Source organism: Eutrigla gurnardus (assembly GCF_963514095.1).
Source record: "Eutrigla gurnardus genome assembly, chromosome: 1".
In the NCBI taxonomy this organism is placed as follows: Eukaryota; Metazoa; Chordata; class Actinopteri; order Perciformes; family Triglidae; genus Eutrigla; species Eutrigla gurnardus.
The window spans coordinates 5,500,195-5,525,417 of record NC_139915.1 but is presented as its reverse complement, the minus strand read 5'-3'; the positions used below and the strand labels follow the sequence as shown (position 1 = coordinate 5,525,417).

The following is a 25,223-nucleotide window of genomic DNA, read 5'->3' as shown; positions in this document are numbered from 1 at the left end:
GTAGATACAGATGTTAAATACTTCCCAATCAGAGTTACTTTCCAAAGCTGTCATTCGGTTTCTACGATGGCTGCCGAGTGTCTTTTAGGATTTTCACCACAGGATCTAAACCTCAGGATTTAAAGACCCATTTCTAGCTCAACTCAGATTTTAAGATTAATCTTAAATCTTATTCTTAGAGCTCTGTGTGATAATAGAGCAACACTGGGGAACCCTTGAGGGTTAGAGTGTGCAAGTGCTGGAGAGGCGTGTGTATTTAAAACAGGGTGCTGGCATCGATTGAAATACAAATATACAGAGTAATCAAGGTCTATCCAGTTCAACAGTCTAAGTCATTTCTTAAATTCAATTTACTTTGACTTTTTAGTAAATTGTACTTACAATAAATCCACTGCTTGGGGTTTAACCAAAGATGGTGATATTTAAGGTAGGCAGAAATGTCTGATTGTTAGTGTGTGTTACAGCTGTCTACAGTCAGTGGAGAGAGGGGATAACGACTCTAAAAGGAACAGGTTTGTTCGCTAAACATTTGGTACTCAAAGTGGAAAAAATAAATTGAAGACAAATACTATTTGAGCCAGGTCCGCTCCTTCAAAGCCAGCGGATCTGTGACCCCGCTGGCAGACATGAGGAGGCTCTGTGTCCCGGAGGAGAAATGATACAGACCCAAAATCTTCAGAGGCTTCAGACTGTGTGACAGATTCACCTCTTAATCTATCACAAGCGCAGCAACAAACAAAAACAAAAAACACAAGAGAGAATCTACATCTATGATCTTATGTGGAAAACATCTGCAAAATATATATTCATATATAAAAGACATTCTATGTGCATCTAAAATTTTCTTTTTCTGTCATAATATAATCATTAATTAAGACACTGCTTGTGAATCTCTCGAGGTCTCGTCTAAGACTTCTAAGTGGAATGTCAGTCGGTCCTCAGGGCTCGTGGCGCTACGGTGCATATGTTATTTTGGGCCGGTGCAGGGTGACGAGCCATGAGTTCATCGTTTTTTTTCTCGCAGCCCTGTGTCACGATGCTGGGTGTCCTTTGCATAGCCTTTAGCAGGACTCCATGACAGTGTTAGAAGCTGCACAGAGAAAGCCTGCTCTGAAGGCACAGCATGCCCACCCTGGGGTCCGTCCCGTCCAGCCAGCACTGGAATGTTGTGGCTCGTTCCCCGGCCTCCCTGACGCTGACATCAGCGGCGTTCTCGGTTGTGTCAGCGCTGCAGATTTCACGGCGGTAAACCGCTTCAGTCAGAGCACGGGAATGAAAAACATGGAAAGGAAGAGAGGGAATCAAGGAGAGAGAGAGAGTTGAGGTTGCGTCCTCTCCTGCGATCCAAAAACCCTCTCTTTGATGAATGTGCAGGGGTCAGGCTGTGTGACGTCACCAGGGGCCTCTGGGTGAGTCGCTGGGTTAGGCACCCAAGGGGAAGGGGGAGGAAAGGACCACAGATGGAGGAGGAGGGGGACCCTTTTTTCCCAGCCCTGTCATGTGACAGCAGGGCTTGTGGCGGGAGCTGTGTGTTAGTCCACAGCCTGGCCGTCCAGTTGAGGACAGGGGCAGTTAGCTCAGACGTAGAGGCTTCCCTGGAACTGCAGGAAGGGGCGCTGGCCTTTCGTTTCCCGCTGCTGTTGTCTCGGATCACCTGGGAGGAAGGGCTCGTTTGCTGCCCACCCTCCTCCCCCTCACAGCTCGGTGACGTGGAGGGGGTAGCTGGGAGGCAGGTGGCCGGGGACCTGCGACTGGAGCCGGTGGATGTGGCAGCCGTGGCAGAGCAGATGTCCTTCCAGTGGATAACAACGGTGGCCCTCCTCATCGTTCAGCTGGAGACCACAGTCCTGAGACATAAAGACAGAAACATGAACACACCACGGAGACAATCCAGATGTAATGTGTGTACGCATCGTTGAGGCTAAATCTATTGAAGACAATAGCTTAACATTTTGGAAAATATGCTTCAAATTAGATGAGAGGATTATTCTCAGTTATTTCTGTCTGTTTCCAGCCTTTATGCTACGCTAAGCTACTGGCTATAACCTTGTGTTTTGTGCACAGACATGAAAGCGGTATTGATCTTCTCATCTAACTCAGCTGGAAAGCAAATAAACGAGCAAGAGTATTCCCTTAAGCTTACCACATTTACTGTTTTTTATTTATTTTTTTAAATAAATATGTTTTACTTGACCCTAGTATGAGAGAGTGCTGAGCCTGAAGGCAAATCTCTGATTCAAGTGAGTGACATGTGTTGCCTCCACAAGCAGTTTGCAGGCTCTTCCTTCGAGAGTTCGGATGTCCAGAAGAAACTCTGAGAAGAGCCGGTTTAGTTTACCTCCCAGACGTTACCCGTCTTGTTGTGTCTTTTGTTTAAATGTCTGTGTTGACAGACAAAGATATAGACGCACGGCAAATTCCATGCATCTATGAATGAATACATTGAACCGTGAACCCGCGGCGTAGTTCTGAGCAGACAGGAATGAGGCCAGGGGTCGACCCTAAACATGCTGGAGAGAATTACATAAACTTGCCCTTCAACCTCTCTGCTGCTATCGTGCTCAGTATTGTTGGATCTCATTGAGGATGATTCAGCTCTGGACTTTACCCTTCCTGTGTCCACAAGCCCCGCCCCTCTCTCACTCCACAGACACACAATCATTACCTACGTCTAATAATCAAATCCATTTTTTTACATTTTCACAAATCAGTCTTGTGATGACAGTAGAAACGTCTCTCAGTATTTACAATTCAGGAGGGAAAAAAAAGAGCTGAATCACTGCAGGGTGGCGTGAAATGTTAATATGTTTCACTAAACCGTTCCGTCACACTTGAACTGCAAACCATCTGTCCCAGTTGAGTGGCAGGATGACTGGGGTTTCACAAGTCTGGTTCGAGCAAAAAGTCCCCAGCTGACTTCAGAGCTGGAATGTGCTTTGTCAATGAGTCACAATGTTGAGCTGTAACCTTGGGTTCGTATCCATCTGTCTGTGTCTGTGTGTGTCTGTGTGTGTGTCTCATTCATTCACAACAAGAGACCGCAGCAGTGAATCACGTAGACATTAAGCATTCTAGTCGAGTCTAGTCTCGCACCACAATTTGCAGCTCTTAGGTTCAGTAGGTCTGTGGGCCCGTGAGTGGATGTGCTTGTGACTGTGTCTGTGCACCACCAGGTGTGTGTGGGTTCAATAGGATGAGCTTTTTGTGGAAATATTTTCTGTGTGTTTCACGACAGCCTGAAAATGTGATTCTTGTCAAATCATGTGCATGGTAGACTGCTCTTATTCATACACTGTGTGTGTGTGTGTGTGTGTGTGTGTGTGGAGGATCTCACCTCACAGTGATAACACTCCACATGGTAGTCCTTGTCCATAGAAACGACCCGGATGGTTTCCTCAGAGCCCTGGTAGACAAACACATAGTCAGACTCATGACATCAGTCTTGTCTCAGTGAAGTGATGGTCTAATAACCAGCAGGACTCACGTCTGATCAGGTGGTTATATGGCAATCAGGATTTTTTTTTTATCATATAATATCATTGCGTGCTATTGTGTTTATTTGAATGAAAGTGACTTTGTAAAAAGTCGGGTCGGGGTTCCTTCTGTGTGGAGTTTGAATGTTCTCCCCGTGTCAGCGTGGGTTCTCTCCGGGTTCTCCGGCTTCCTCCCACAGTCCAAAGACATGCAGGATGGGGATAGGTTGATTGGTGACTCTAAAGGTGTGAATTTTGAAAGGTTGTCTGTCTCTACATGTTGGCCCTGTGATAGACTAGCGACCTGTCCAGGTGAACCCTGCCTTCGCCCAATGACAGCTGGGATCGGCTCCAGCCCCCCCCGCGACCCTGAATACAGGATAAGTGGTAGACGATGGATGGATGGACTTTGCAAAAAAAATAAATAAAAAACACCCCCGTTTACCACCAGCATGTGGTTGGTAAGTTCAATAGTATTACTAGGAGATGACAAACCTAAGAGATATGTAAGATATGTTCCGACTGCCATGCATTACATGAGCTCCTTACCTGGGCCGGGAGGATGGGCTGGTTGCAGGAGGCACACTTGGGAGCAAAAGCCCTGTCATGGAGGAGATAAACAAAAATCCCAAAGTCACTAGTGTCTCAGTACATCCTTTTATCTATAACTATTTTTTACTTGTGTCTTGAAACACGGACCCTGTCTTGTCTCAATGTCATTTTTTAAACAATATCGTGCAGCCCTCATCGTAACCATACATTTGGTGAAAAACTGTTTTCCTTTATGTGCTGAATAACTTGTGAAAAATCCCATGGCTTGTTCGTTGATGCAGCAATCACACCGTAGCAGTGTGCAGAACAGAGGGCTGTTCTCCTTACGTGTGGTAGTCTTTGACACAGTAGATGTTGTTCTCAACGTCCACGGTGAAAGGCACTCCATCTAGACCCTCTTTACACACCACGCAGCGGAAACAGCCGGGGTGGTAGGACTTGCCTAGTGCCTGGAGGATCTACACACCCACACAAACAGAAAAAAAACACACACACAACAGAACGGTAAGACTTGGGAGTGAGGCTGTGGAGTTCATGCAGTAACGCACGATAGTGCCGAAAGAATACATCTGTTCGCTCTTTGCTGTACATGCTGTGCGTGATGAAGCTCTTACCATTTCCATGATGAGGTGACCACACACAAAACACTTGTCAGCCGTCTGCTGGAAACCAGAATACTGAAAGACAGGATACAGACTTACTTATTATCGCCAGTGGTGAATTTTGAGTTTCTTGCTGGTCATGCAATCAATAGAACAGCTAGTTTCAGGCCTGGACTCAACTATAGAGGGTGCTGCTGCGCTCTTTAAGTGAACATGAAAACGGATTTCTTTCAAAATGTTCATCAGGCAGAATGAAAAGGCCCTCCATCATATTCATACAAGTCAAATCCAAACACATTTGGGAAAATGCCATGTGTTTGTTGACCAATGACCAACTGTGTCACAGGAAACAAAACACCAGTAGCTTCTTTCCCTTAAACCCAGAGTCCGGGACGTTAATGAAGGTGACCATCTGCAGCTCCTGACCCTTGAGGGGGGGTTGGGTGAGGAGATGTGGCTAGAAGGTGGAGGTGGTGATGACATCTGACATCTCCACTACAGATCCTCCATCTGCCACCCAACTCCCCCCTCACCCTTGTGACATCCCCGGGGGTGACGGGCCAGACGAGTCACGTCTTAGCTGTATCAGGATTAGTCTCATCCAGTCATCTGACCTCCAGCATCTGTTTGTCACTGCGGTTGTAAAGTGCCAAACAGGAACTGGAGTATTTCCCCAACATATGAGCAGCTTAAACTCTAAGGGGGAAGCTACCTAAAACGGGAAGTATTTACAGCGAGATGAGGCCATGGGTTGTCAGGATGTTTGGATCATAAAGCTTTTTTTCAACATTAATGTTACAAGAACATTTCGTAAGCTCCTTGCTCCATGTTTGGAAATCAATTCCCATCACGTTATTCACAAAACACACCCAAAATGTCATTCTTAAATTGCGAAATCGGCATCTTTGAGTTCTACGTTACATTTATCGTTCTAAATGTTCAGACAGAACATGAAGGCACCATGAGAGCAGGCCCCGTGTCTGCCCTGTTAACCTGAAGCAGATGGACCGGGACGCTGACAGCTACAGCTGTCACCCTCACGCTCCTAATTGTAAGTGCTGAGGAGCAGCTTGTGGGGTAATTGAGCTCCTTGGGGAAATTTGGGGGAAATTACAGTGAATTGGAGGGGTGGTGCTGAACTTCTAATTATAGTTGCCATGTCAGTTTCCTTTGGAGGGCTGCAGAATGTGGCCAGAGATCCTAATCCCTCGCTCGCTGCTCCGCCCGCTCCTCGGTCACCCCCAACATGAGGCGATGACACGGTGCTACCAGCTGATCTGTTCATCACAGAACAAAATCAGTAATCGATGGACTCACCAGGAAATCCTCCTCACAGTAGACCTTCCCGTTGACGTTATAGAAGGCTTTCCCTCGCAGCCTCCGTCCTGAAAAGAAAGAAAAAACAATGAAATCTAGCAATTTGTCAATATTGCAAATATATATCCTAAATTATGTGGAAACGCCTTTTATGTATTCTTGGTTTCGACATGTTTCGACATGACATTACAATAACGTACAAAGCCAGGTCCATAAAGACATTATTTTCTCAGTTAGGTGTGAAGGAACTACACCGATCCCTGACCTTGACCCCCATCCAGCACCTTCGGGATGTCCTGGAACGCTGAATGTGTCACACCAGCATTTAAAATCAGCATCGGTGCAAATTTATCGTGTTGCATTCAGCTTCGGTGAACTTTAACCTGTCTTGACAGCGCTGACTTTTGAGGAGGGGTAGAGACGGAGAGTCCAAAAAGAAGAAGCTATCTCAGCGTTCGTAGCTGTGCTGCAACCTTTTCTGGTGAAATAGTGAACTTGTTGTCTGTTAACAACCAGGTTAAGCTAACAAGCTGTATTTACCTTAGCTTTACTTATTTACTTTAGAAAAATGTGTAGAATGTTGGACAACATGCTGTAAACAGAACAGCAGAGAGAAAATAGAGAGACGACCAACAAGCTAAATATTTTGCAACATGCTGTTCATTTTGCTGTAGCGCTTTCTGGTGTGACTAGCCGTTTAAATGCTCTTAAGGCTGATTGGCAGCAGTTCCTTACAGCCAGGTTTCCAAAAATATTGTGGGTGTGCTGTTTTATTAAGCAGTGTATCAAAGGCGCGCTCAATCGGTAGATTAATAGATTATATCAGACACTCTGAATAACATTTTGATACAATTTCTATTAACTTCTGAGCCAAAATACTCCATACCTCTTCCTTAACTCCTATTAAACCTTAAAACCACAACAGAAGGTCGTTGTAGAGCAGATGGCTGGGCCCAACATAGTCGACATCCTGCCTGTGCCTCCATTTAATTACTTTGAGCATTGATCCCGACAGGATTCCATTGACAACCATACACAATCAATACAGCAGGCTGCTTTCCAAAACTCCCCCCAAAATCCTCTTCCCTTCCTTGCCATTGTGCACCGTTCACAGACAGGCAAACAATAGCAGGCTGGAGGGAGGATGTCCCTAACTTTGACACGAGCATCGAGCTGCAACAATTCATCAAATGGCACACTTAAATGTTTTAATTTGATTAAAACTTCTGGTCATTCAAGATACAACACCAAAGTATTGCTGCTAAACTAAGCGTTCGACATCGTTATCGAATAAACGCTGAGAGTTTCTTACTTTAAACCTAAAGGCATCGCTTTGGTGGTCCCACATATTGTGAAAACAACCAATAGTTGCAGTCCTACACCTTCACAAACACATCCACAGAAACAAGTCCTTCCAGCTCGGAGTGTGAAGGCCGAATTCCTGTGGGTGAGTCTTCATTCATCAGAATCCAAGTCTGAATCCAACCTAAAAGGAAATTCTGCTGCAGGCTAGCTTCTGCAGCCCCCTGCCATGCACCCCTCGCAGCTCGCCCATTCAAATTCATTTAACAGCAGCGGTGTCTCTCTGGCAGCGCGATGACTTCACCCGAGCCTGGCAGACGAAGCGCACGGATCTCATAAATCTGCTGGATTAGTCAGATTTAATTGTCGTCCTGAGCCACCACTGATTTTATGGGCGTCCCGGCATGGGAAAGACAGGCCCCCCCCTTCTCTCTTTTTAACACTGAAATTTATGCAATTGCTGTATTTCACACACAAAACCGGTGTCACAATGCCGGGAGATGGCAATACATTAACACCCACATAAATGGCCGGAGCAGCCGAGGAATGCTGTCCACACAATAGGTGAGACTTTTAAGACTTTGAGACTGAGGAGCAATTAGCATTTTGGTAGCGTGGAGCAAAGAGAAAAGCAGGATTGAGGAAGAACTGTAAAGCAACAGCAAGAGACACCGTCTTCAAAGCCGAGGCGTTGGAGAGGCTAAACTTGCAGGAGCAGTGAGATTATAGCGAACAGTGCAGCAGCAGGGGCTGCGAGGTGTTGCTGTGTGCTCGTCTGTGGCCTCTGCTCTGGAGTTTGGGGTCTGGAAGGTGAACACAAAGGCCCCAGCACTGATGACTGTGTGCAGCGCTGCTAGGGGAGCGGGCCGACTGAGCAAACGGGGACATTCTTTCTGCCTGAGGTCACTAGCTGGTCCCATTCAACCCCCCACACCTCTCCAACACCCGCTCCCTGCCCGCTTCCCTCGCCGCCGAGAAAAGGAGGGGGAGGGCTCCATGTCTGCCTCTCTCTCCTCTGGCCTTTTGTCACCAGACAGCGCTGCCGAGAGCCCGAACCTCCTCACGGCGCTGCGAGGGATAGAAGCAGCAGCTCCGTTAACAAGTTGATCCCAAATTGAAGACGTCTTTCAGACAAAATGATAGTGGCTGTATGACACACTGAGCTGCACAATGTGACCGCATGAGGATCAGAGACTCATGTCTCTCATATTAACATATTTTAAAGTATAAATGTTAGAAAAACATTAGAAAATGTCATTGTTACGATATGCATGTCAAATTAAAATGGCCAAAAACAGGAAAAACACACTCTATCTGAAACTAAAATAATCATCATAAACCAATATTTAAAATATCAACCCTATGAATGGAAACGTAACCACAAAATTATCATTGATAATTGACTTTCTCCTCTCACTCTGTACTCAGAGTTACAGTTGAGGCTTCAAAACCTTGACCTTTGCACTTGTTAAAGCTGGTTCCTTGTCATGTTTGTTCATGTAGGAATTAGAGCTCATTCTGCAAATGCACCTATTTTGAATTATGGTGTTGCCATGGAAATGAGCGTTGGTCTGGTAAAAGGGAACTGATGTGGCAAGTTCCAATGATATAATTAGACTCAATTTCCCTTTGGTACAGCAGTTATGTGAGCCTGAAACTGGAACGCACTTCATTCGTTTCCGTGAATAAAACAGCATCCTTTCCTGATGTTGGACATCGTTTTTTTCTTTCGTCCCCTTTAATTAAGCCTAGATCAGGCTCTCGTGTTCTATATGTTCGTGAGGTACGGTTTGAATGCTGTTCTTCCGTTCTTGATTCACTAACAACTTGGGATCTACTTGCCCTGACCAACGGGCTCCTGGCATCACTTCACAAAACCAGACGGCAACCTCCAGCTCTGAAAAGTGAGGCCAATGAGGAAGTGCCTTAAAATGATATTCTTAAAAAAAGAGGTCCAATTGGATAGAAGTCTATGAGACAGTTGCCCTACTTCTCATTTGGTTTATTACCTCAGTAAATATTGTAAACATTAGTTTATGGTCTCAATCACAAGTTTAGTTTCATTAGTTTCTTCTTCAATACAGCATGTTCTTTTAGTATATTATGGAGTCAAGTAGACAATATAGCAGCTTTAAGGCGAGTCCACACCGGACCAAAAATCGGCGTCTTTGAGAGAGTCGGCGTCCGTGACATGAGTCTACTTGGTGTGGTCGCTCGAATCGGCCCACGTCGGCGTTCATTTCAGCCGATTCAAATGTATAATCCGCCATCCGGGTCGGTCATTCTTTTACCATTCTGATTGGTGGAGGCTAGCAGCTTGACTAGCGAATCAGTGAAGCCCGGAAGTGACGATGGTAAACAAATTAGATAAACAGTGGAATCGAATAAGGTGTCGACACACTCTCTCCGGCTACTTCCGGTTTTCGTGTTTTTTGGCCCACAATACAGATTAGCGCCGCCTGTTGGTTTGGAGACATTACATCTCGCGCAAGCGCGGAACGTATGGCGTCGGCTGTAATTCCGTAGGTGTGAACCGCCCATGTCGTTGTTCGAGTCGGCCATATTAAGTAGCCCGACTTCATTTACCGACGCGAGTCGGGCAGTTCTTCCGGTGTGGACTCGCCTTTAGGGTGTGGCTACCTTGAGATTGACAGGTTACTGTCATGGCGTTGGCCGGTCACGGAGGCGTTCTTGTCTTTAACCCTTTCACAGTTTCTTTTCAGGTCATGAAAGTAAATTGTACCCTGTTTGGTTGCCCAAAAATGTCTTTCAATGTTCTTTCGGTTTTATTTAAAAATTATGAACTTGAGGCTTTAAGATGGAAGTCCACAAACGAATGACTACACACATTTCTTTATCGCTGCTGCTTTTGGCCAAAGAGAGCAAACCTCTTCTTCTATGGGACAGTGATGCGTGGGCTGATCCGAAATAAGTGGCCACCGGCAGTTATGAGTCAAACAAAAATATCTTTAATGATATTCGGATCATTCGCAGTAAGGGGGAAAGCGGGTCGGGTAGCGGGTGAATGTCATCTCTACCACCTTGTCTGCTGCCTTCTTTCCGCCACACTCGTCCTCAGGACCCGTAGTTTCTAAAAAGGCCCATTACTGCTGTTTTGGGAGAAGATTTTGTGATAAAGACGTAACGAATTCAAATCATCCAAACATCATGTTTTGAAAAAGTGACTAGAAGTCCCACTCTAATGGGTGCATCAGCAATAATGAGAGGGCAAGACAGAAATCAACCCAGCACGGTCTCCCGGACCACACAGTCTTCAGACAAGGTCTAATCAAGCAAACAACATTTCCAAATACTGCTAAAAAAAAAGTGGGTCATATCAGGTCACATTCCATCCAAGGATTTGTCAACTTCCTATTGGTCATATGGCTGTTGGTGTGTTGCAACATGTGATAACAGTTCCTCTTTTTGAAGGCAGTTTTTCCTGTGTTGGTCATGGCAGGCTTTGATTGTTTTCAACAGTGTGACTCTCATAATTGATATTGAAAATGAAAACCACAGAGCCATGAAGCTAACTAAACATAGGACATTTGTCTGACAATAAAGTTGCTTTGCATACAAGTTATTCTGGAGCTTTGGAGTTAGAATGTCCATCCAATCAAAGCCACGGTCACTCCAATGCAGACAAATGACATCCACACATCCAAAAACAACAGGATGTCCATTTGCAATTTATCACCTCATCATTTTTTATTCTAACGCTGCGTCATTTTGTCACCAACAATAAACCCTAATGAGAGGAATTGCTCTCGTTCTTGTTGATGCGATGCATCACTTTGTCTCTCTGCTTTCTGTCTCTGGGAGAGAAAGTGGAGCTCTGGCCAAACTAGGAGGACATATTGGTGATTGATTTGCTCACAAAAGGTGCTTCTTTTTTTTATACCGTGTCTTGGCGAGCCTGTGCAGGCCTTCCATCTCAACAAGATTTTAGAGGAGAGTTTTTTGGGGGAAGCCAGCCACGGGAGGTACAGCACAGGCAGCAGTGAGCATATTATCCACCACGAATGATGCAGTACATATCACCCAGTAATCGCTGCCACAACCTTTGAGCCAGCTAAGGTTATACTGAAACCAAAACACACACACATTCCAGCATGTCTAATATCATACTCTGATTATCCAATATTTACATAGAATTACCACTAATTTACTCCAACATAAAGTTTACAGGTACGATTTTCATTTTCAGTTTGATATTTATGATTTATTTTCCTTTTCTTTCTGAGTGAGCCTTTGGAACTGTAGGGGGGGTGGTGGAAAGGGGACAGACCTGCAGAGGCGATTGTGCAGAGAAAGAAGAGATGTAATGTGTGTGATGCCCAGTTCACACTCCATGACTTCAGCCCTGGTTTTCCACTCCAGGACGGTTTTGGGAGGTCCCAGATAAAATCCTCACATCAGAGGCAAATCCGTGTTGCCTCTGTTGCCGTGGCCAGATGAAGTGTCCAAAGACGTGAGCTGAGAGTCTCGACTGGTGCCTAGCAGGCGCATTCCAGATATCTAGTGTGTTAAATATTTGAAGTGTCAGGGAGTCTGGTAGGGAGCCAATGGGAATGCAAGTTACAGGTTGAGAGAAGGCTACACTACCTGGGGGAGGAGGGGACGACGGATAAAAGGGACTTTTAATTTCAGCCCACAGTCCAGATGAATATTTCTGAACAAACTACCCTTGAGATATAATGATTAGGTATACACTTGTGCAAATGTACAATAGCTAAAAAAATGTATATACTCGTCTGAGTGATGCCTGCATAAATTCAGCAAACCTGAAGCACTGCGGCTGTCTTCAGCCCACGCACCTCTGGTAACAAGACAACAAAAACACTTCTAATTGTTTTGGCCTCTTGTTAAGAGATACAATCAACAGTGAAAATGAATAACATTTTGCTGTAGCTCAAATAAAGGGCAATAGGCCTTTTATTGCACATTACAGATGCTTTGTGCAAAATGTCTCACAGCATCTAATCTGCATGTTATTCATTAAAAGAAGAGGAGGAACTTAACTATACGGCTATGAGTCCAACCAAAAATTCACAACATGCAGAAATGAGCTGTCGGCTTACAGTGTGTTCATGCCTGTATGGAAATACTGTAGCAGCCTGGTGTCGTCTTCAGGCCGTTTAATGAAGGTCAACACGGCTCTACACTTCACAGAAGCTGAGAATTAATCAACATATGTGTCCTGCTACACACGGATGCTGAAGGCATTTCAGGAACTGAATCTTTTCACACGGTATAAAGCAGCCGTGGACAGCAGGTACTGTGAAAATCATCCACTTTCATTCATAGATGGAAGCAGACTGCTTTACAGACGAGGCTGGGATGATATGACGATTATCCTGGCCAATTCATTATTTATTTCACCTCATCTTAAATAATGTTTCCCTGCATAAATAACGTTTTTTTGTCTACTGTATTATTCCACTTCTCTACCTTGATTGTGAGTCATACAGCTTTTTCAAACCAATTCTTGAAGATATTTACGATTATCCTGATAACAGAAATGCCCCACGATCAATTTATCGTGAGGGTTTTTACCCCGATCTGCGATAAAATCCTATACCGTACCAACTTTAATACTTGAATCACATTAAAAGTTATTTTCTGTGCCGATTTTGGTAGGAGGGGAGGAAATAATAATATAATGATTAACTAACTATTACCCAGTAATAAGTAAAGTAAGTTTACTACTTTTTAAAGGAGTAATAAATAAAATGCTTCTTACACTTCATGTGTAACTTTCCTAACACTGATATAAACTGGCACTACATATTCATATATTTTAGATCTATACACTATGTTTGAATCTGAAAGATGATGTAGTTTATATGAATGATATCACAGTCAGATTTCTGCCTTATCCTTATCATGTAAACATACTGTGTAACTCCCAGAACACGAGAAAAAGAGCTGAAAGTTTCCCATTTTTTCTGCTTCCTGATTTCTGCTGCTTGGCAGGTGTAACTGGTGGCTGAATGATTTGAGAAATTCAAGCCCCTCAGCTCTCTTCTCCTGCCAGTTCTTTCAGAGGCTGTTTGGATCACTGTAACACAGAGATGAGTCATCCGCCCCGCGGCTGACACTCTGCTCATCCAGCCTGAAGCAGCATGTTTGTTTTTTTATTTTATCTGGAGAAGGCACCCTGCCTCACACGCAAATATCTATTCACTCCAGTTAAAGTGTATTTAAGTGCAACTCCTTCTGCTACAATTAAAGCTGCGGAGGGACGCGCACGCCTTGTCTAATGTACTAGAGCACAAAGGAAAATAAAGATGCAAAAATGCAATTCTTAAAAAGTGAAAATCCATCTGTGTCTGCGTGTGTGAAAACACTTCTGGGTGCATGTTCGGTTTAATGTGAGCCCATGCCAGGCCTGCCCCTCTGATAAGCAGGTCTGGTACACTTTGTGACTGTCTGATAGAGCCTCCTCCAGGGAACGCCGGCTGAAGTGGAGGGGGGTAGTTTGCATTCTTGGCCATTTCATGAAAAAAGGGTGCAACCATGGGAGTAAGCCAAGAGGAGGGCTCAATTATGCATGGTTAAACAAAGCCCAAGGCTACCAGCGAGCAATGTCTCAGCAAACTCGGCCACACTCTGGAGCTCCAGACTCCAGGAGGACCCAAGTCATGAAAAAAAAGAAAAAAAAAAGAAACCCAAAAAACAAACAGGGACATGAGAACACAGCTCCTGATAAATCACCGGATTGTGTTATGACAAGTGCAGGCACTTTGGAACTAAACTTCTCAGAGGCCTTCAAAACACTGCTTAAAAGAAAACATTTCCCATTCACATGAGGTCAAATGATACATCGCGGAGTTTACGTTACCCATAAACCATCTCGAGAGGCAGGATGGCCCGTGACGCGATCAACAGAGACACCAAAACGACTTGCTAACTCATCCTGGACGTGATTTCTCCAATAAACGCAACAATAATTCCTCTCAGGAGCTGTCCGTGGTTTTTGTCTAACTGCAATAAAGTCCGACATAGCTGTTTTATGATGTAATTACACCCTCCCCAGAAGTCATCCAGTCATTCTCTCAGAGTATTTTAAGTCTTCAGAGGAAATAATCTGGTTGTCTCCCAAATAAGTCTCTTTGAAAGACGTGTGTCATTGCCTCATTTGATCACTGGACGCAACTTTCTGAGTTAATGACTCCTAAATAAACCCTAAAACAGAATCAGGACTATTAAACAAGTTCGGAGGTTACTTTTCCACAGCGAACCCCGCAACTTCAGCAACTGGACACTCGGCATCTGGCCCCTCTTTCTTCAGACGCACAATAAATCGGAAAGTATGTGGCTTTGGTTACATGTAAATTATAGGCAGTTCTTCCAAAGCCGGAGGGGGTGGGGTGGAGGATCAGTGTCCACGTATAGTACACATGTGAATGGAAGAAACCTGGCTAAAAAGCTCCCTCCCGAAATCTTCCTCTTGTTTCCCCGGGAAACAGGAGAGGAGGGCTGGAGTCGGGTGACAGGGGCGTCCGACACACACACACACACACACACACACACACACACACACACACACACACACACACACACACACACATCTATACGGTGAGCTTGAGAACAGATTTACTTACAGTGTTAAAGACCAAATAATGTGGCGTTATTATCTTGTTCATGCTGCAGAGAGACCTGAGCTGCCCCGTCATTCCACTGAGGAGCAGATGTTTTGATTCCCAACCACCTCTGACAGCAAGCTGGTGATACTAATGATGATTTTTCAGCAGAGCCTTAGAAGAAGCTCGGAGCGAGGTTGTATGACAGGAAATAGGTAGAAATCAGCAAAGAAAGAAAAGTGGGGATCCCGGAAGCAGACGCACACATTTTCTCCCCACTGTTTTCTGAACTTATGTTGCCTGTAAGATGTGAGATGTTTCTACGGCATAAACATATTTGAGGCATCAGTCTCGTCTTAATTCCCCTTAAGAGCGCAAATGCATGAAGAAGAAAATAACGCAACCCAGGCATCATTTTCCTGGGCCCCAAAAAAGGTGCGACGAGCATGGTTTAGACACAAAATAACTCTTAAATCATCGTTTCCTCAGTTTGGCCACAGCACCCGAGGCTTCAGTGTAGATCAGAGGATCAACGGATCAAAACGGTGATGTGCATTAAGGGGAGGTGCAGGCTTGCATGAAGGCAGAGATGTGAGGATACCGCGGGAGATGAAACGCTCAGGTGCATGCAGACGTTCTTCAAGCAAAAAGTGAGTAATTGTAGTTTGGCCCGCTTCTCAACGCTTTTACCACACAGCTAATGGAGGCAATTAAGGTGGAATTTGCATCAGAACTCCAAAACGCACCTTCTCTGTGTCACACGAGTCAAACCTGACCACGCATACACGGTTTTAGATTCAGTGTGATTTTCACTTCACTAATCTCTGATGTCCATCACGAATACACATAAATCCGCTTAGAATTCATTCAGAAACGACGCTCCTCATCATTCCACAACTTGGCTGAGAATCATCACTTTTTTTTTAACGTTTACTTCATTATCAAAGTAATCCAGTGATATCTGTACAATATTCTGCATACTTTTAACAACGCCAATCCAAAGGTTTTTTTTACGTTTATTTCACTACATTGACTATTTGACTTACCACAGGAGCAGCAGGTGAAGCAGTTTGTGTGATACAGGTTCCCCATGGCCTGGCAGGCTTGGCTGGCTCCATACACACCTTTCCCACATTTGACACAGATACCTGTTAGAGACACATGGTCAGTTAGACGATGTAATGTTACGTATCCTGAGCAAAGTACTTTGTATGCAACAGTAGAATGAGATCATCCCGCTTTCAGTGTGGAAAAGAAATCTCCTTTCTCCTCATTTAAAGCACTTTGTCTTCAGGAGGTTTTAACACTGTTAGAGAGTTATTCTTTGGTCGAAAAGCAAAGTGCTAATGCGCTACAGAGTTTGACTTTCAGTGGATGTTGAACAGGCTTAAATGAAGACAATGTCCGCTGCCATTGTGCACCATTAGAATCAAACAATTTCTGGACATGCCGCCAGCTTCGTTGGAGTTTTGAAAGTTGATAAAAAAAAAATCCTCTGCACCCTTTTGAAGACCAACATCACAAAGCATGTCTGGAAACGTGTCAAACACGAAACATTAAACGTCTTACAGGTGCACAGCTGTCAGCTTGTGATCATCAATGCACAAGCAATATTTCTCCAAATGATTTATATCCGGGGTTGCATCAGGCTGACCTGAAGTTCTGTTATTTCCGTGTCTTACATCATCCCGTTTGAAGGAGAGCTGAGGTTTGTGTTAAAATACACTGAGAGGCAAAGCGGTGGATGTGAGGGGGTTTCTCGGTTAGAGCGTACCAGAAACAAGGTGCTACGACAGATTTGTGCTTTTCCTCGTTGCTCGGAAAAAGCTGAGTTAGCATGTGGGGTCAGTGATGTACTGCTACACATTTACTCCAGAGAAATAAACTTTAACACCCTTCGATTGACTTGCAATGGTATTTTGCTATGGAATAAAACATTTTTACGGCATACAAAGGAACACATCACTTGTACAACTAGACTCTGTTTTAGACGCTTAACAGATGAGGATGGTGCTGTCAAAACTCCCTTAGTGCATCCTTGACCAACACAGGTTTCCAGTCATCCAAAAATTGTCATTAATTGCATAAAAAAAAAAGACCACAATGGGTCTTAAAGCCCCTGAAAACACAATTTTAAATCTTAAGATTGAAGATTGAAATGTTGCTAACTGTGATTGGTGCACAGAAGTGACATCAAATATACAGAAATCTTTCATGTAAAATATGCACAACTGTTCCAGCTTTGGCGAACAAAAAAGTCAAACACTCATTCGAAGAAGCGAATTGAAAAAATAGAATTTCAAGGCCATTAAAACCTATAAATCTGTAATTTGTGTGTAATTTTAGAATTTAAAATATATATTTGACCCCTAAACATGCCCAGCTAATTAAAGGTATACATTAAAGTACTACACATAAGCCTGACCACAAAGAGATTAGAACTAGGAGTCGAGCAATCATCGGCCTGGTCGATATTCAGCCCGATATTCTGCTTTTTTTTGGGTTATTGGTATCAGTCATTTGTGAGGCCGATATGCTGATAAAAATGTTCACTTTTAAAATGCTTTGGCTGTGATGCAGCAGTCACTCCTCTCTGGTGTTTATTTTATTTATTTAAACGTATAAAACTTGTTCAACTTCATAATAATACTGCTGATAGCTCCCTGCACTTCTGTTACGTCCATGTTGGTTTTATGGTAAGACTGAGTTTGTTTTATTCAAAACTTTTTTATTTACTGCAGACAAATATCGGCTTCAAATATCAGTTATCGTCTCCCGGATCAGTAATAATTGGTATTGGCCCTGAAAAAGCCATATCAGCCGACCCCTGATTATAACCTTTAGTGAAGAAATGAGATAGGGGGGGAAAACAGTGGCTTAGAACGATTTGGACGCAGCAGCAGCAGCAGATTCTAACGATCTCCAAACTCTCACGCACAAGACGACCTCCACTGGGGTCACATTCCTCAGGGAGTGCAGGGTCAAAGCCTGGGTGGGGTGAGTCCAGGGTCACAGTGCCTACAGGACACTAGATCCCAACAGGGAGCTGCCTTCCCCCCACCCCTCCAAACAGACTAATTATTACATTCACTTATCTTTGAAATAAATACATATTTCAGGAAGTATTCGGGGCAGGGACACACTGTCGGTGATGTAATCGTCAGATTTCCTGGCTATCTGAAGCAATGATTTCCCTTGCATAACAGCTCCAGTGTAGTCTGTGACATTGTGCGAGACAGATAAAGTGCAAGGGTACGAGGAAAGGTTACATGTCTTCCCTCTAAACCTCAAGTGTTTGCACAAGTGAATTAATTGGAATCAAAATCAAATATTGGCACTTCCTGCTGTAACATGAACTCACGACTTGAGTCGTGCACTCAGCAAAGATAACGTCACACAGCAGGCAACAAGAATGAACAAGTGCATTTCGAATGAGCTAAACTGGTTGAACAATTTCTCCAAAATAAAGGTCTACAAAGGGGAAGAAAACACTTGTTTTCACCTCCATAAATTCCCTATTTAAAGACTAGTCAATATTTAAAAACTCACAGCAAGTAAAAGTAAGTGGCCGTCCTGTTAAACTCATGGGATTTATGAGCCGCCGGCCAAAAATGGTCATAGCTGTGAATGACTAATAACATTGACTACTCCTGGCAGGGTCTGGTTCAGTATAGGGTTCTTATTCATCGCTGCAGATCAAAAGAACATAAGGCCACTTTGTGAATAGAAAACCTTTCATAGAGTCAATGAAAGTAGCCTTATTTTTTAGAAAAATCATTGACACGTGCTACAATGTAGTCAGATAGGGTTTACATGTTAAAAGGCATGCCTATATTCCCTCTTGACATCTGAAGCACGGGCCCATTTAAAGGTTTAAAGGTTATAACATCCTGAATTGTATGACAGTAATCCATTTATTTAACTGAACTCACTCTAAAAATGTTGAAAATACAGCCCATTTATTATTACTTTATTTACAGCCTGTTAATTTAGTATTTGGTCATTATTTTAGTTCTGCTATTCCCATCGCGTCTCATTCTATTCTAGTGTGATTCTATTCATCTCTGCCACTGTATGGACCTGATTCCTCCTTATCAGGCAGCCATCATGCGGACCCCTTCCTCTGTGCTCATGTTTGTTCCTTATCTGTCACATCAGGACAGCATACTTCCTTCTCTGCGTATTTGCAATGGCAACAATGGATGTTATGGACCTTCAAGCTTCCTTTGATGTAGCGACACTCCCCCAAATTAAGAATGTTGTGCGGCTGGAGTGAAATAAAGACTTTTTGTGACTAATGCTAACTCAGATTACAGTGGGCGATGTGAGTGTTAGTCACTGCTACGTTCTTTGTGTATTGATCACTGTAGCCTGGAAAGAAATGTGACTCTCATAGACCGACCAGGTACAACTGACTCCAATACACACCTGTCTGAATTAACTGACTCTAAGATGACAGCTAGTGTCCCAGCACAATGACACAAACTTGGCAGTGGGGTTTATATCTCAGTAAACAACAACTAAAGAAGCCTTTTGATGGGAGTGAGTGAGAGACAGCGGTGTACCAAAATAGCAGGTGTGTGTTTTTACCCCCTAAAGCTCATATCACCATGCGTCTACTCTAATGCACAAGAGTATTCTTCTTATTAAAGTTGAGCTGAAAGAGTATCTGCATGGTGACGTGTGTTTCAGAGTGAAACAGGATAGGCAGGAGCGACATAATATATATATATATATATATATATATATATATATATATATATATATATATATATATATATATATATATATATATATATATATATATATATATATATAGTGTTAAATATATGCACAATATGACCATATATTTGATCTAAAAGTTTTAAAAAGACATATCATTTCAGCTCGATGTTGAGCAGTTACACTTCTATTTTATGGCTCCATGGCTTTGATTCTCTCCCCAACGGCTAAACTAAAATAAGTAGGATTTTTTTAATAAAGCGATATTGATTTGACTTAATTACTTTATTCCCTTTGGTTGTAGCTAATATTGCAGTTTCTTCAAATCTATACACGATGTGTAGGCAAGACGGTCGAGACTTCATTTGCCGACTCGGAGACATTCTCTGTCGTGAGAAAACCACTGAAAACAACAAAAGTCAGTCAGAAAAATCACCAAGCGTCTTATGATTGCGGATGTGGTTGCCGTTTTACAAGACAGAAGGGGAATCTCTGAAACGCTCGCTGTTGATTTCAAACAGGAAGCAGAACCCAACTCGTGTGTCCATTTCATAACATGTCGGTGTGGCAAAGGACAGGATGTTAAACATGATGATGGACATTCATCATGTGCCACGAGGAACCAAACACCCGTCTTACAGCAGTGATTCGGTGACAGGTATCATCCCAGTGCACCATAATCATGGTCCTGTATGATAAATCACAGTATGGCATTAACAGCCAAGAACCGTGAAACCTCCCTATATCCACCTATTCTAAAAAATAACAATGTGGTAAAAAAGATACTCTAATACAAAAGAACGCTGCGATGCGCTGAAAGCTAACACTTCAAATCTTCAAAAGAATGAAGCAATTAACTCCCCTTCATGCCGTGTGACAATATGTAGCGTTCCAGACACGATGCTTTACGGATATCACTGTCTTCTGGTGAATTCTTACAGAAATCTCCGTGATACAGTCATGTGAAAGATTGCAGTATTTTACTTCCAACAGTGGGGGGAAAAAAGGAGATGGCATTCAAGCATCAAAGCCTGGAAATACACTATAATTTCAGTAGAGAGGTCTTCACTTGTAATCTGAGACCAGTTAACGGATGGGAGGAGAATGTAGGTTTAAATTTAAAGAGAGACTTAAATAACATACATCAATCTAATCTCAGCTGTGATGTGTGCAGTTACAGTAAATGCAGTGGGCAGGCTTGTTTTGTTGTTGTCCACACAAGTCAGCATATGTGTGTATGTGTCAGGCATTTGCATGACTAGTGCCATTATAATTCTGGGCAGGTGATCAGACTTGACTCCCACCAACTATGTCTGGCCCGCCAGCCAAGATCGTGTGCCAAGTGTCTGGTGTTGCCCGACTCCCCACTGGCTGGTTAATGAAGGGCTTCGCGGGGGAGTCATAGCGGGGCGGTGGTGGCGGAGGGGAGGGGAGGGGAGGGGAGGTACGGGGTGGGCCTCCCTGTGCTGCATCAATTGCAGGCCTGTATCGGGCCAGCTGTTGATTCACAGCTCCTTCTCCACCACAACAAACACAGGCCACACAAGGGCCGGCAGGCTGGCCAGTGCTGCCCCCTTCTAAAAAAAAAAAAAAAAAAGCCTTGGTGGCAGTCAATTTCTCCACTGTCGCTACGGAAACAGAGCTGTCTCTATTGGGCTCAGAGTGAGGAGCGTCTGACTGCATTCTTCTCTCTCCCTCCTTTTCCTCACTCTCCCCTTTCTCGATTATCTCTCTTCGCCCCTCGCTGCCTCCCTCATTTTCTTGCTCCCGTCTCCCATCCTCCTGCTCTCACCTGCTTCCCTGGAACAAATCAACAGCTGTCTCAGCCTCACTCTGAGCAAGCACACGGGCTATAAAACAAGCCACTGTTCTCTGGCTGCAGCCATTTGTCTGGCTGCTAATTCAAAGGTGGACAGCAACTTCCTCAGCTGGCTTTCTGGGAGCTGCGTTACTGCTGGTGAACCAAATAGATCAGGCCTCGCAGTCTAATCCCACACAAAAGAAATGTGCCACAATGTTCAATTATTGAAACACAAAAAAAAAAAACTTTTTTTGACCACAATCTTTCTGTCCTCCAGAGAATAACTGCATTTTTCAACAAATCCAGACTAACACAACTCTGAATGACCGAAGGGTGTCTGCTCTGGCAGAACAGAAGGTTCCATTCAGCGAGGTGCAGCGCTGTGCAAATGTTAGCTCTGCCAAGATAGAAATTAGTACTGCCCTGCAATGCCACTCTTATCTGCCACAGATGGACCTGTTAGCGGTAATGTAACATTAGCAGGTTGCAAATTGACCTCCAAGAAATGATAAACCTATAAACAACCCCCTCCCTGCACAAAAACACACACAATTATAACTATTTCATTGAATTACTGTTTCAGTGGGCACTCGCCTGTGTGGAAATACAGAGGAAGTGCTGAATAGTTGCCATGGATAATTATTCATATTGTAATGGATTGCTTGTCAGCTGAAAACCTAATTTTGGGGGGGTCACACAGTTTTGGATTTTAAGTTGAATGCAACATTGCAGGGATCTGACAGATACAAATGAGGGCTGAAGAGAGCAAGGACAGTGTGGAAGAGAAGGAGTCAGGGTCAGAGCATCAGCGCCTTAACACCGGCATGTGAGGAGTGACTCTCTAGCTGAAAACACAGTAGTTCTGGAGCTAAGCTGTTGGTTATTTTATATCAATCAGGCATCCAATTCATGAAAAAAAGCAATTCAGAATCTCAATTAACTAATTACTTAGACACTCATCTTCCTCAATCACCCTTATTGATGCAACACCTTGTTCCATACTGTACAATGTAAAAAAATGCATGTAGTTTTGATACACATAACTTCCAGGGGCTTAAGGAACCAAACCTTCATCCTACACAAAAAACAGTATTGATAAGGGGAGGTGATTAATGTAAAACACCGTTGTTTGTTTGCATGTTCTGATCTGCTTGCACAGTTTGAAGACCCAAATGCAATGAATATCACCTACCAAAGTATTCCTTTTTCATGTGCATCTCTAACTCCTTCTCCAGCTCCAAGGTGAGCGCCTCCAGCCGCCTCTCCGCCTGGCTCGGTCCGCTCTCTCGGCTGGGGGTCACCTGGTAAGGGACCTTAAACCTCTGGCTCGAGGAGGCTGCTTTTGAGGACACCCCGTACGTAAATGACGATGGCGAACCCGCAGCCATCTCCGCAGTCCCTCCCGTCTGGGCTGACTGCTGCTGGGGCTCCGGCACCGCCGAGAGCCCCTGGAGATGGAGGCGACTCTGGATCCCGTTGGAGTCTCCGAACTCCTGCAGCAGCGTGTCCTCGTGCAAACTGCTGCCCAGCATCGATGACCTGGGCGACGGCAGCTGCAGCTCTGGGTAGGTGCTCATAGACCCCCTGGAGCTGCGGGAACTTCTGGAGCTGTGGCTGGAGATGCTGGACCGGGGACTGGCCACGCAGTTCGCGGTGGTACCCGGTCTCGCGCTCCCGTCCTGGCTGCAGATGCTCGAGCGGGGGCTCGCCAGCGGCGCCGCGTGCAGGATCGCCCCCTCCAGATCATGGTTGACGACGGGCCCGTACCGCGAGTCCGAGTAACTGGATCTCGGGCTGGTCGTGAAGGAGTACTGGCTCGCCGTGCTCGACCTGGGGCTGGTGTGCCTCTGGTCGTAGCCCATGCTGATGCCGCTGGTGCGGTTGCTGCTGGGCTTGCTGCAGCAGTCACAGCTGTTGAGGCTGGCCCGGGGGCTGGAGTGTTTACTCGTGTCGCTGGCGGTGCTTGCATAGCTGGACCTGGGACTGAGGACGCCGTGGCCCTCGCAGTGAACTAGACTAGACCTGGGGCTCGTGTACCTGTCCTGACCCGGCACCACCAAGCTGGTGCGCGGGCTGCTGATGCTCGACCTCGGGCTGGCGTGCTTGCTCTGCTCCTGCGAGGACAGGGAGGATGCTAAGCTGGACCGGGGACTCGTGGCGTTGTATCTCCCGTCGTGGCTGCCGGTGATGCAGACACTGTTGCACCTGTTGCCGGGCAGTGCCGCCGGCTTGTTGAGGGGCACGCCGTCGAAGGCGGAGCCGGTGCTGTACCTGTGGCCCTGTACATCCAGGGAGTACCTCCTGTGCCTCTCGGAGGCGCCCGTGTAGCACGGCAGAGCCACTTCGCTTTTGGTGCAACAGCCCTCCTCGGCGTAAACCGCGTCTCTTTGCGGGGCACAAAAATCCACGGGGACGGTCCGGTTGCAGGTCACTGGGCGCACCGGAGCCGCGTTGTACACTTTATTCCCAGACGTGAAATTCTCCACTGTGTGATGCTGCTGGTGAAGCACAGAGGTGCCATTCATTGGCTTACTTTTATGCTCCGCTACAGCCGGAGCCGAAAAGTCCAAATCGGGGTTAATCACCAAGTCTCTCCTCGCGTTGTACATCCCGTCTTTATACGCATCATACAAGGAAAGGTCCTCCATCAGCGTGCTGGCCCGGAGTCCCAGATCCTCCTGGTAGTGCTCCATGTTGTGCTCCTGAGGAGAGAACTTCGGTGTGCGCCCGCTCCGCGAGCCAAACTAGCGAGCACCGCGGAGCACTAATTGCATTTCGCATGGAAATCAAAACAAAAACGCCGCGGTACAGCCGTCGCTCATTTACAGGAAAACTCCAACGTACTCAGAAAGCTCCACTGCGTGCCGCATCGTCTCCTCTTGCTCCCCGACCGCCACCGCGAAAAAAACAAACTCTTTCTCACAGTTCCAGGCGACGGGGATACGTTTGTCAACTTCAGTTTTTGTTAAGTTGAAAGGTCTTTACAGTCAATGGCGCGCTGCGCGGAGGAATTTCCCCTTGTTGGTTTTTCCTCCAGTTTCGCTCCCGGTCACTGTGCTAGAAATTAAAGTAGGCCGGATAATCAGATACGCCGTGCATATCCGTCGTGTGTGGATCTGGGCTCACCAAACGGACGAAAATCTCCACAAAACAGCGTTTTACACGGGGGACTCGTTTGCGTAAAAGGAATGCGGGGATGAAGACAGGATGCGCTGCGCCTCTCTGGAATGTGGTTAATGCTGCAGAGAAACAATGATTGCGACCAACTCAGCAAGGGGCTGCCGGCTCTGAAAAGAGAATAGTTTAGAGAGAAGGGGACGTCTGCATTCATCCCAGGGAGACTAAAATACCGCACAAAGCACGGCTCACCTGGTCCGACTTCTTTTACACCAGGAATAAGCTGCAGAGTTGGTAATGAGGAGAGCAATGCGATATAAAACTCAAGTTTATCCACCTTTTTCCAATCTGATGATATCAAGATATCCAATCATCATGGCTGACTATAGGTTCCCATAGAAATATAAATAAAAAAATGTGATCTTGAGTTATGAAACATGAGTTAAGAAATAGATCCAGAGTATAATACATTATTTAGTTGCATTCATAATGGATTATTCTTAGAGTATATTAGGCTAAATACATATTATATTTCATTTTAAATAGAACTAAAAACTATTAAATGTGATCAAGTCACTCAAAACGGAAAGAGATCAAATAGGTGGAAATAAATGGTTGTCCACAACAACCACAAATGTAGGCCATGGTTAATGGTAAGTTGAATATAGCATGTTATTACTGTTGGACTGTGATACATATATTTATGCCATCAGGCCAGAGTATAGCTGCTATGGCCATTATAAACCAGAAT

The 25,223-nt window shown here is 44.8% G+C and overlaps 1 protein-coding gene across 1 annotated transcript; it reads right to left on the bottom strand.

Annotated features, from left to right (window-relative positions):
* Window positions 1-421: 421 nt before the first annotated feature.
* On the bottom strand, window positions 422-24,695 carry wtip (WT1 interacting protein). Its single transcript, XM_084017015.1, has 8 exons — window positions 22,548-24,695; window positions 15,879-15,980; window positions 5,945-6,012; window positions 4,640-4,702; window positions 4,353-4,483; window positions 4,023-4,074; window positions 3,335-3,403; window positions 422-1,847 (listed from the first exon to the last, which is right to left on the bottom strand). The coding sequence occupies exons 1-8, from the start codon at window positions 24,046-24,048 to the stop codon at window positions 1,695-1,697; spliced, it is 2,139 nt and encodes a 712-aa protein (XP_083873141.1). The 5' UTR covers window positions 24,049-24,695; the 3' UTR covers window positions 422-1,694.
* Between the last annotated feature and the right edge of the window lie 528 nt (window positions 24,696-25,223).

Bases quoted from the DNA above. Each gene is read 5' to 3' on its own strand.
- wtip (XM_084017015.1), bottom strand. From the start codon at position 24,048: ATGGAGCACTACCAGGAGGATCTGGGACTCCGGGCCAGCACGCTGATG. The intron at 4,484-4,639 runs GTAAGAGCTTCA...GTGGGTGTGTAG, and splicing joins GTCACCTCATCATGGAAATG to ATCCTCCAGGCACTAGGCAA. The intron at 1,848-3,334 runs GTGAGATCCTCC...TTTATGTCTCAG, and splicing joins TGGAGTGTTATCACTGTGAG to GACTGTGGTCTCCAGCTGAA.